The following is an 11,776-nucleotide window of genomic DNA, read 5'->3' as shown; positions in this document are numbered from 1 at the left end:
CAGACAGGAGATCAGTAATGTAAAGAGCCCTCTATCGGCAGCGCTCATTGGCTGATAAAAACTCTCACCGACGTAGAATTTAAATACCTCGGGGAAACCAAAACAGATCATAGAGTGCAATATTATGGATAATTATATTGCCTCGAGTTTTCTTTAGGTATACGAAAATTGCATTGGCAGAAATAAATTGTGAAAGATATTCAACATTAAATTTTCTAAAGTCTTTGCAAGGAAGAAGTATCAAAAGTGCTTTGAATAACGATACCGTGGTTGTTTTACCTACGGGCTACGGAAAAAGTTTGATTTACGAGGTGCTGCCTCTTTCCTCTAGTATACACAGCCACATAGTTTTTCTGACACAAATCATAGAACTCTCGCGCATTTTTTGCCCAAGTTAATTTATTTTTGAAAACAATTTCTATAAAGTATTCCGCTTTCAACACTTATACCGCCATACTTTTTTAACAGTTCCTCTAGACCATTCAATTAATCTAGCACGGTCACTAATATTTCCACATACAATACAAACACATGTATTCCTTTTTTCAGATTTTTGTTTCACAGGAGTGTTAAACATTTCATAGGCTTACTAGGCCTATGTACAAGACATTTCACTTCGCTGAATTTATTCTAAATTTTCAGCCGTGATATAACAGATCAGCAAGCCTCTATCAGATTACATGGCATACATTAATTGGATAAAATAGAACTGCAACAACTCTACAAACTAGTTTTGTTTATTAGAATTGACATATTTAATTACCGCAGGAAACATAAATCGGTTTAAAGTTCCCCACTGAGTCAGCAGATCGCTTTATATATTGTGTGATTATTTCCCATGCTGTATCGTAGAGCAGCGGCGATAGATGGCGCGTCACTCAAGCCAGGAATCCCTGGCTTTAATGGCGGTGATCACCTGTCTTTTCCTGCGTACGCTAAAGACAGGCAATACCAGTATAGGGAAACGCTAGCACTGGTTCTCTGCCCTTGATTCCAGTCGCTGCCGCTAGGAATTACAAGGTCGTTTTGTTTAGGGCGCTTGCGCCCGTTAACCAATGTCAGGGTACCAGTCTAGCCTGGTTCCCGAGACCTTCCGATGTGCACGCCCGAAACACTCGGATTTCCTCGGATGACTCGTACCTCGCACATAACCTCGGACGTCGTTTGAATGGAGCATAGCGGAGTCAGCCGAGGATTGCCGATTGCGCCCGAAAAGTTACGATTGTTCTTTAATTTTTACTTTCACTTTGTAACAACGTGTGTTCTTCGTAAAAGGTAAGCAAATAATATTTATTTTCCTTTCCTGATACAGTGATACGGGTAATATTATCAGGTCCAGGACAATAGTTTGATGTATTTTGTTTTAATCATGATATTTCCTGCCTAAGTTTGTCAATATTGACGAGATATTTCTTAAAATTCTAGCATACAAAATATAAACATCAGAGATTTAATTTCATATTGATTGCCATTTAATTAAGAAAAAGTTTTGAATCGGGCCATATTTAGTCAGTCGGTCGGGAGAAGGCAACCAACAATTTTGTAAAGGTGACCTGTAGTGGATTGTGAATAGAACACGGGACCCCTGCATCACTGCATGGTCAGATGCTCGATCAACTGAACTTATATATACCAGGCAATATTTTGTCATTTAATGTAACAAAAAGAAACAAAATTTCCAAGATTAAAAAAAAGGTTTCAATGGGGCCATTTTTAGCCAGCCAGTCAGAAGAGGGAACCAAAAGAATTTCTTAAACTTTAAGTTAGAAAAGATAGCCTAATTCATCCAGTTGTATGTTTGTTCGCCCTTGACATCATTCACTCTCATTCCCGTTCACCCACAGTCTGATCCCCTTGTGACCCCTGGGTAGGAAGGAACCACAATGGACAATCAAAGTTTAACACAGGAGTATATAGGAAATATCTTCTTTTCAGGAACAGCAAAGCCATGGTTTGTCATTTTTATTTGGAAGCAATCCTCATATAGTGTAGATTCAAGTTTGCTCAAATCTTACCCCCCCTCCCCCTTACCCCTTCTGCCTTTTAGGAGTTAGATCGGGACCACTCATGCATTTAAAGCTTAATTTTTAATACTTAACTGATTTTGCTTTTTTCCTAGCCACAGTGCTCGTGTGAGCAATGTGGCCTCTTGGCCTCTTGTTTGAATGTTTTTATGTCTATTTTTGTTAATTGCATGCTTTTTATGATTCATTAGTGAGCAATTGATGTAGTGAATTCTAAAAGGAGCCTTAATTTTTTTTTCTGTATAATAAGTATAAGTGTAAGTTGAATCCAATAATTGTGTGAGTGGATGTATGTGTGTGAGGTTAAAAATCCTTTGTATACTGCTTTGTAGATATTTATATGAAATTATGTTTATATACAATGGTTAATGTAAATTAAAAAAAAAAAGATACAAGAATCCTTGCTTATATTGGTTTTGATTTCAACAAACGGTGTTGCCATTGTCACTAAAATAGAAACTTTCAAAACACTACTTCTACAGTTTTGGTCTGCAAATTAACCAATTGCAAATTAAGATGCATAGTTCTATTTATTTATTTATTTGATTTAGATGAACAGGGTTGCAATGGTTACTAAAAAAATAGAAATTTCTTTGAAGTACTCCCAAAACACTACTTCATTTTTAGCTCACCTCAACGAAGTTGGGGGGAGCTTATGTGATAGCCTAGGCGTTGGCGTGGGTGTCGGCGTCGTTGTCCCGGGTTAAGGTTAAGTTTTTTGGAGCAGTTTTCTTTTTAAGTACTTCTATGTCCTATATTGATTAGACATGCATGGAAGATGCTTCTAGTGTGTTTCATTGTACCAGTCAAAGTTTCAGATGCTGCAATTTCAGCAAAGGAATGACCAGGTTAATGTTTTTGGTACAGGTTAACATTTTTGGTGCAGTTTTTGGTGTAGGTCTCATTTCCGAGTAACTATAAGCATGGTTACATGGATGGTACATCTTAGGATGCATACTACCAGACTTGCTTCGGATGCTGAATCTGACCTACATTTTCCGGTTGAGTGAAAAGGTTAAAGTTTTTGGTGCAGGTTTCATTTCGAAGATACTATGAGCCCTATAATGACCAAACTTGCATGGATGGTACATCTTAGGATGCATTCTACTAGACTTGCTTCGGATGCTGAATCTGACCTACATTTTCCGGTTGAGTGAACAGGTTAAAGTTTTTGGTTCAGGTTTCATTTCCAAGTTTCTATGAGACATATAATGACCAAACTTGCATGGATGGTACATATTAGGATGCATACTACCAGTCTTGCTTCGGATGCTGAATCTGACCTACATTTTCCGGTTGAGTGAACAGGTTAAAGTTTTTGGTGCAGGTTTCATTTCCAAGTTACTTTGAGACATATAATGACCAAATTTGCATGGATGGTACATCTTAGGATGCATTGTACTAGACTTGCTTCGGATGCTGAATCTGACCTACATTTTCCGGTTGAGTGAACAAGTTAAAATTTTTGGTGCAGGTTTCATTTCCAAGGTACTATGAACCCTATAATGACTAAACTTGCATGGATGGTACATCTTAGGATGCATACTACCAGACTTGCTTCGGATGCTGAATCTGACCTACATTTTCTGGACGAGTAAACAGGTTAAAGTTTATGGTGCAGGATTCATTTCCAAGTAACTTTGAGCCCTGTAATGACCAAACTTGCATGGATGGTACATCTAAGGGTGCATTCTAATAGGCTGGCTTCAGAAGCTGAATCTGACCTACATTTTCCGGATTAGTGAAAAGGTTAGTTTTTTTATACAGGTTTCATTTCCAAGTAACTTTGTGCTCTATGTTGAACAAACTTGCATGGATGATACATCTTAGGATGCACTAATGGACTTGCTTCAGATGCTGAATTTGACATACATTTTCCAGATAATAGACCTCGTAAAAGTTATGGGTGCAGGTCTATCACCAAGAAACTGTAAGGCTTATATAAACCAAAGTTGCACAAATGATGCATCAAGGGATGAAAACTCTCAATCTTGCTTCAGATGCTGGATTTTAATTACATTTTCATGATGAAGAACTAGTTTTAAGTTTTTATATAGGTCTATTCCAAAGTATCAAAATTGCATAAATTTTGCATTTTTGGATGTACACTTTTTGTTGGTTTAATTGTGTGACTTAATTTGCCTTACTTAAGGACAACATTCGTTGAGGTGAGCTCTGTAATCTCTGATTACCTATGTTTAAATATATATTAATATGAAGTTTTTTTGTGTATACAGATATATATTATCTTTTCTCATCTCAATTACAGGTGGATTGGTTTAACTATAATGAGTGTGGAAGACCTCAATATAGAACATTTGGAGAATGAATTTGCTCCAATTTTAAATTTGTCAGCAACTCCTCAGGTCAAACAACCTGCTATAGAGTATTTCCTTGGTCTGACAGGGTCAGATGATGGAAAAAATTTTATTGGAAATAGCACCAAGTTCATCAAGTGTATTATTGAATTGACTGATGATCGAGATGATGTTGTCGCAGAAGTAGCCTGTAAAACACTCATCAACCTTGCAACAAAAGATACAATATGTTCTAGAATTTTGAGCAGTGACAACTTTCCTGATGTTGTTGTCAAAAAATTTGAAAAAATTCTAAATGCAGAGTACAAACATGCTGATCTAGTCTGCAAATTTTTGTCCAACTTAACCAGGCCTGAAGAATGTGCCAGAAAAGTAGCTGATATCATGAAGGAAAATGAAGACAAATTAAAAATCAGTAAATTTGTAAGTGTATTGTGCAAAATAGACCACAACAAGGAAGCAGATCTTCATTATTTGGCACCCATCTTAGCCAATCTGAGTCAGATTCATCACATACGAGATGAAATTTTGTCCAGAGATCAGTGGGTGATTCAGCGATTGTTACCATTTGTAAACTATATGGAATCAGATATAAGAAGATTCGGAGTTGTTAGCTGCATTAAAAACTGCTGTTTTGATGAAGGTCAGTGCATTTGAAAATGATTTGGAGAAAAAAGGTTAAAAAAGATTATCTCAAATTTTTAGCTCTTTTCATAAGACATTCAAAAGGTCAAAGAGTTAATGCTGTGGCCATTGTGCGGTGTGCATAAACTTTTATGAATATGGGCAATAACTCAAGAACCCAATGGCCAATCATTATCAAATTTGTCATAGGGTATCCTTGGGCCAAGGGCTACCACTTATACTACTGTAAATCACTTTTTATTCGCGAGAACTTTATTTTCGCATGATTACGCGAGACAGTGTGCTCGCGAAAATTTAATTCTTGCGTATAATAGTATTCCTTAAGATTATACAGAGCAATAACCACAATTTGCTAAAATTTTGTCTCGCTAATCAGGAGTCCATGACTATCTCGCAAAAATAAGGTGTCGCAAAAATTAAGTGATCTATAGTAAATCTAGGGTTGTGAATCTTAAACGAGGGAAGATAATCAGGTAAATAAAATCAGAAGTACTGGTTGCTAAAAAATCTTCACTAGAACCACTTGGCAGATTATCAGCAAACTTGCATACAAGGATGAGGATATACCCTGGAGCAAAGGGCCTGGTCTCTGCAAGGTCACTTCAAAGTTGACAAAACAAGATGTGTTTGAGAAACACTATGCACCCGAAGGCAACAAAGTTTGAAAAAGCTGTTTTCAGCATATAGGTCACAGTCAAGGTCACAAAGTCATGACCTTGGTGTCATTAAAAAGAACTTAATTAGTGGATTATGCATACCAAGTATGAAGTCTCTATCTCCTATGGTTCAAAAGTTAAAGCAAAAGTTGGAAAAAGCTATTTTTAGCATATAGGGAACAGTCAAGGTCACTAGGTCATTGACATTGGTGTTATTAGAAAGATCTTAATTACTGGATTATGCATACCAAATATGAAGTTTCTATCTCCTATGGTTAAAAAGTTATTAAGATGAAAGTTCAAAAAAACTATTTTTAGCATATAGGTTACAGTCAAGGTCATTCAAATGTTTTCATCCAGTACTGTGTAGAACAAGGGTCTACAAACTTTGTCATCATTGACAATTTGTGCAGGTACACTGTTAGCTACAAAGGCATGACAATATGTGCAATGCAAATCTGCACATGGTGGCAACAATATGCACCCCTGTCAATATTGGCATTGGCAAAGCCAATATGATCTGCAACACTGATCAAAACATTGAAGAAGAAAGTATTGTTGGGGATCTAAATTTAGATAGTCTTGTATGTGCTGGAGTTTAACCAGCTGTAAATAAAATATGAAAACATTTAATTTAGATAATTATCTATAGTTTACAATTCACAGAGAGTAAATTTGTTATTACAGTTTCTGTGTAAATGTTGCTGATCAAATCGACCATGTTCATAACATCAAATTCCCATGCTTTGAAATAGTTTATTGTTATTATCTACCAACATTTGCTTCTTTTGTAACGGTTCTTGGAAGTATGATCTAAATATATTTAGAATTAAAACTGCATACATTATCCTCAAAACAAATTTTAACTGGAAATTTTGACAAAGCAAGGCGATCATCAACGAAAACACATTTCAGAATATTAAACTTTAGAAAAATATACCAAGCCAGGTGAATTTTATTTGGAAAAGCAAAATTGTAAACTTCAGCCTATGTGATATTTGCTGATTTTTTTTCATTTTGTTTTTACTAATAAAATTCACTTGGCTTGGTATATTTTTTAAAATTTTATATTACACTTTTAGCACCAAAGTAACATATTAAGAAATTTGTTTTCGCCTGTAAACCTTTACTAAGTGTGATTTGTCTATATTTGTTATTTTATTGAAATATTACTAACATTTTCCAAGTCTTTTTCATTTTCCAGTTCGTAGGAGAAATAATTCTAAGAATTATCCACTTTTCTAAAACTGTGACATGATATTAAGTCTCCTCCAAGAAAAAAAATGGTTTGTTTCATCTGTCCTTAATTGCATCACGTATTGAATGAAGAAGCAAAAGTAATTGAAATTTCCTCCACAGAGCACCATGAGTGGTTACTGAGTGACAAAGTGGACATATTGTCTTCCCTTTTGCTTCCTCTGGCTGGTCCTGAGGAATTTGATGATGAAGAAATGGAGAAACTACCAGAAAGATTACAGTACTTACCACCAGATAAAACCAGAGAACCAAACCCGCAGATAAGATGCATCTTGTTACAAGCAATTTTAAAGGTCAGTATTGTATAGTTATGGAATGTGTAAGATGAAAATAGCAGATGTATGGTTCCCTGAGGGAGAAAACTATTCATAAATTTGCTATTACCTGAGTACCTATTCCAATATTTTATCATACAACAAACAATCAAAGGCAATTTATTGAACTGGATATTCAGACATTTTTTAAAAACAATAAAGAGGCATTTAAATATTCAAAAATGCATTTTTGAGTAACTTTATAGCTGCCACTAGCCCGTGGGCTAGTTATTGATTTTTCTAATTGCACACCCCTGCACTTATCCAATGGTTGTGAGTGGGAAAGCTCTTTTATCAAACCCGCGAACAGGGAATCCCTGTCAAAGGTTTGATAAAAGAGCTATCCCACTCACAAACAGTGGATAAGCATTTTATTAAACTGATGTATAATATAATTTTTGAGGTTTAGATTTTTTTGGAGTAAGAAAATACTGCAAGAATAATCTGAAATCCTGATGACGTCACAATGCTACTGAAGTCATTATGACATCATCATTCAATAGATTTATTGCTGGAAATTAAAATTTGCGGCAAATATTGCATGAAAATTTTCCAAGGGTGGATAGCAAAAACCATACCCCTGGGTATAGCTTTGCTATGCGTGATCTATAATAGATAGTTATTTTACCTTCTGAACTTTATATAGGAAACATTTTAACAGAAATATGATAAACGGTTTTATGGAATTAAAGACTTTTTATTCATGATTTTTTTGTTTGTAATCAATGAAGAATTATTTCATTGAGGCAATCAATAAAAAAAATAACACTTTAATTCCCCATGTGCACATTGTAACACAACCACAAATAGATCGGCCACTTCTGTAGCCACTAATTAACAGAATTTTCAGCCATATTGAGAGCTGTTGCCATTCATAATCAGTGAAACATGGTAAAGGAGTATGTGGTTTTATTTACAGTTATGTGCAACCAAAAAGGGAAGATTGTTTGTGAAAGAGAAAAACACGTACATCATCATCCGTGAATTACACAAGTGGGAGAGTCAGCGAAGTAATATTATACCCATTATGAATTTAATTGATATCTTGATTGGCGATGAACCAGAGGAGGGGATGGAGAACTTGCACCAGGTTGAAATTCCTGAACACCTGAAGGAGAAATTTACAAAGGAAGATCAGGAGGATGAGAAGGAGTATATGCAATGAGACTGCTTATTAGTTGTTTACTTGTCTCAAAACTGCAATTTAGATGTTTCCTTGGAAATCATAAACATGGGCATTTATTATTGTCCAGTTGTAGATTGTGAAATTTGTGACCCCAAGGTAGGGGGTTCTGCAGATTGGGGGGGGGGGCTCTTTTGGTTATAAAGTAAAAGAGCATAATTCAAAAAAAAACATTTTCTCCTCTGATCCTAGGTATTAAGCAGACAAACTAAGTATATAGTCCTTATTTTCTCTAAAGCTCAAAGAGCAAATGCTTTAGCCATTTGTGCGGTGTATACGTAAACTTAATAAAATATAGGGGCCCAAGAGCCCCTTAGCCCTCATTCCGGTCCTTTTCATAACTTAAAATTCCTTTAGATTTTCATGAGGATGGAGTACATGTTAGAAGTTAGAAATTCCTTGAGAGCCCCCCCCCCCCCCTTAAAAAATGGGGAGCAAAAGAAGGGAGAACTATTCTGCAATGTGCATGAATTGATTTAGGGACAAGCCAATCTTATTTACAATGAATTATATTCTTTTTTTCAATGAAGTACAGATGAGGCATTTTATCCTATTTTAGTGGGAAATATAATATACAAGATACAATTTGTATCTAAAAAGTAAGGACATCTTCAACTGTATAAAAATAGGTACTTTAATGGTTCACAGGCGCGTAGCTGCCTATACGCAAGTACGCAAGTGCGTACACATCATTTTCAAAAAGAAAAGAAAGAAAGAAAAGAAAAGAAAGAAAAAAGAATAAGGAAAGAGAGAGATTTATTCGGAGAAAATGGGGCAGTATCTGTCTTGCAAATTATTTTACGTCTTATTGTTTCTATTCAAATTTTTTTGTTCAGAATATCGTTAAAATCCAGTCTTTTATAAAATGAATTCCACACTTCTTGAGTAAGAAAATATTGTTGAACCAAAATTTCCAACTGTTAATCCGCGTAATCCTGATTATCCGGACAAATACATGTATTTGATGAAGGAAAGCGATCTAAGTGACATTGATCTAAAGAAAAAGTTACAAGGGTCTTGGACGACTATACAAGAATTTCCGTTAGAGTAATGAATAAATATCGATAAACAAAAAAATGGCAAAATTCAAATTACTTAACAAAGTAAATAAAAATATAGATCATTTATGAATATTTTTTTTTAGTGATATTTCCAATTTATAGAATTTAAGTACTCTCACCTTGTTTAAGCTATCAGAATATAAAGGTTTTCAAAAGACCCACACCCCCGTTTATATTCTGAAATACTTTAACTCCAATGATAACTTATTAAATACCTCTCTGTTTTATCTTGTCACACTTGGAAACCTTTTTTTTCCAATACCAATATATTTTTAAAGTAATTTGATCAAATTATCCTTCTCTTCCCATACTATCCATAGAAGTATAACTTAGCTAAGTGTTTGCTTGAGAAAAGAGATGTAGCGTGATTTCTTTTAAAGGAAAATGACTGAAAAATTTCGTAAAATCCAGTAGCTTCCGGGGGCTTCGCCCCTTGGACCCACTGGGGGCCTCAGGGCGGCCCCCAGATCCCCGGCCATTTCCTGCGTACACTTCATTTCAATGCTGGCTACGCGCCTGGTTCAATAATTTTCATACCATTAACGGAAGTAAAGTTTCAGTCCCCTTGATATAGAAATCAAAAATTGTATATAGAGTTTTAAGAGTTTGTATCTGTTCATCATAAGTAGTGCAGCAATATTTCGAAAAATGCACTACATCACGCCTCAACAGGCCCTTATGCATCATTATCATGAATGACAGTCCTTGGACTGGAAGTCCAACGGTTACTACACCACGCTAGGCTAGAGAAAATTCGACCTCATCATCTGAAAAACAGGCATTCAAAAATGGCAAAGAATATTTCTTTCGCTTAGATCTCCAGATTGATGAACCTATTACATTGTAGAAATCAAACTGGCTTTACTGCAATTGATGTGCTTGAAGTCTTGCATGCTGTAATTGAATGGCCAGGTGTTGGGTGTTTTAATATTCATGTGTTCAATAAATAAACCATTTAACATCTTCTATTATCGAATTTCTGATGTTTTAAATCGATTTTTACCTTACTGTGTTTATTTTTGAAAATCATGAGATAAACAATTTGAATATTTTTTAGATCTTTTTTAGAATTTAGATTGTTGCGTTTCAGTATAATTACATGTATAAACATATATTTACATCCACTGAATTTTTTCCTTTATTTCTTAAGAAAACCCATTGCGTTAATCACTGCGTGAACTACAGTAGGCATGTCGTCTGTACAGATTTCTTGATCAGTGGCTGTTCCATCAATGAACATGTTAATAAATGTTACAATGAAGCGCATTGAAGTGGTAAAATTTTCCATTTGGATGAAACGTTCTGAGTCATGTTTTGAACGTCAATTATAACATAATGACACGCCCATTTCTTTAGAAACGAGAAAGAAATATTCGTCGTAATGTTTTAGGACACCCCACTTTCCGCGACAAGCAACATGAGTTTCACTGAAATGAAGATTTTCAAATAAGAAAGAGCTAGATATAGAGTCATCGCTTCTGCAAAACACGCATTGCAACGAATTTGTACATAATTATGATTTTATCATGTTTATTGGAGTTAGCATAACACATGTATCAGTCGAACACGTGCCTACTCGGTGTTTATGTAGACCGTCAATTTTATTGGCTTTTATATTTATGGAACAGGTATTCGATTGACTCATTTGACCGATTTTTCCTTTCTAAAGAAATGGGCGTGTCTAAAGATCGCTCAAAACGTTCCATCCAAACGGAAAATTTTACCACTTCAATGCGCTTCATTGTATAACAGAATGAAAGGAATCTGTATTGGTCAGAAAATCATTAAATGAATAATTTTCAAAAAAAAAAAATTATTAGTGGGAGGGGGTACCTAAACTTTATTTTTTCAAGGGGGTACCACCCATTAATGTTCATTTAGTTTGCTTTCTTTCCAGATGGGAAATATTTCTTTCTATAGAATCTCCCAGTCCTAACCACACAAATATCAAATAGACGTCCCCTTAAAGGCTTACTTTCATAAAAATTCTTCTGTGTATTCTTTTATTTCTATAAAAAAATGTAATTTGAATCACTACTCATTTTTAGTATTCGCTTATGGTACCCCAATGTCAGGAATTTTACACAATAACTCCCCATGAAATGGTTTTTTCCCCCCTCTAATATGGTGACGGACTTTGGGTACGCGGTGATGGATTAAAAGTGAAAACACAGCTATTTTCATTATCAAAAATGTTAAATTTGGGCTTTTTTTTGGGATTGAGATATATAGATAACACCCGTATTTACCCCAATGTGTTTTAGCCTTTACTTTTGACGTCATAGTGCGCAATGATGTCACAATAAAAAAAACACAAA

General features: G+C 35.1%; 1 protein-coding gene across 1 annotated transcript; it reads left to right on the top strand.

Annotated features, from left to right (window-relative positions):
* Nucleotides 1-1,153: 1,153 nt before the first annotated feature.
* On the top strand, nt 1,154-10,510 carry LOC134276082 (protein HGH1 homolog). The gene is made up of 4 exons (XM_062758364.1): nt 1,154-1,275; nt 4,294-4,985; nt 7,003-7,193; nt 8,134-10,510. Exons 1-4 carry the CDS (start codon nt 1,169-1,171, stop codon nt 8,377-8,379), a joined length of 1,236 nt encoding a protein of 411 aa, XP_062614348.1. The 5' UTR covers nt 1,154-1,168; the 3' UTR covers nt 8,380-10,510.
* Nucleotides 10,511-11,776: the final 1,266 nt, after the last annotated feature.

This window comes from Saccostrea cucullata, unplaced genomic scaffold (assembly GCF_032062105.1).
Source record: "Saccostrea cucullata isolate Sc308-1 unplaced genomic scaffold, CSIRO_AGI_Scuc_v1 ctg106, whole genome shotgun sequence".
NCBI lineage: Eukaryota > Metazoa > Mollusca > Bivalvia > Ostreida > Ostreidae > Saccostrea > Saccostrea cuccullata.
The sequence above is the reverse complement of the archived record's forward strand: the minus strand, read 5'-3'. Positions and strand labels throughout refer to the sequence as shown.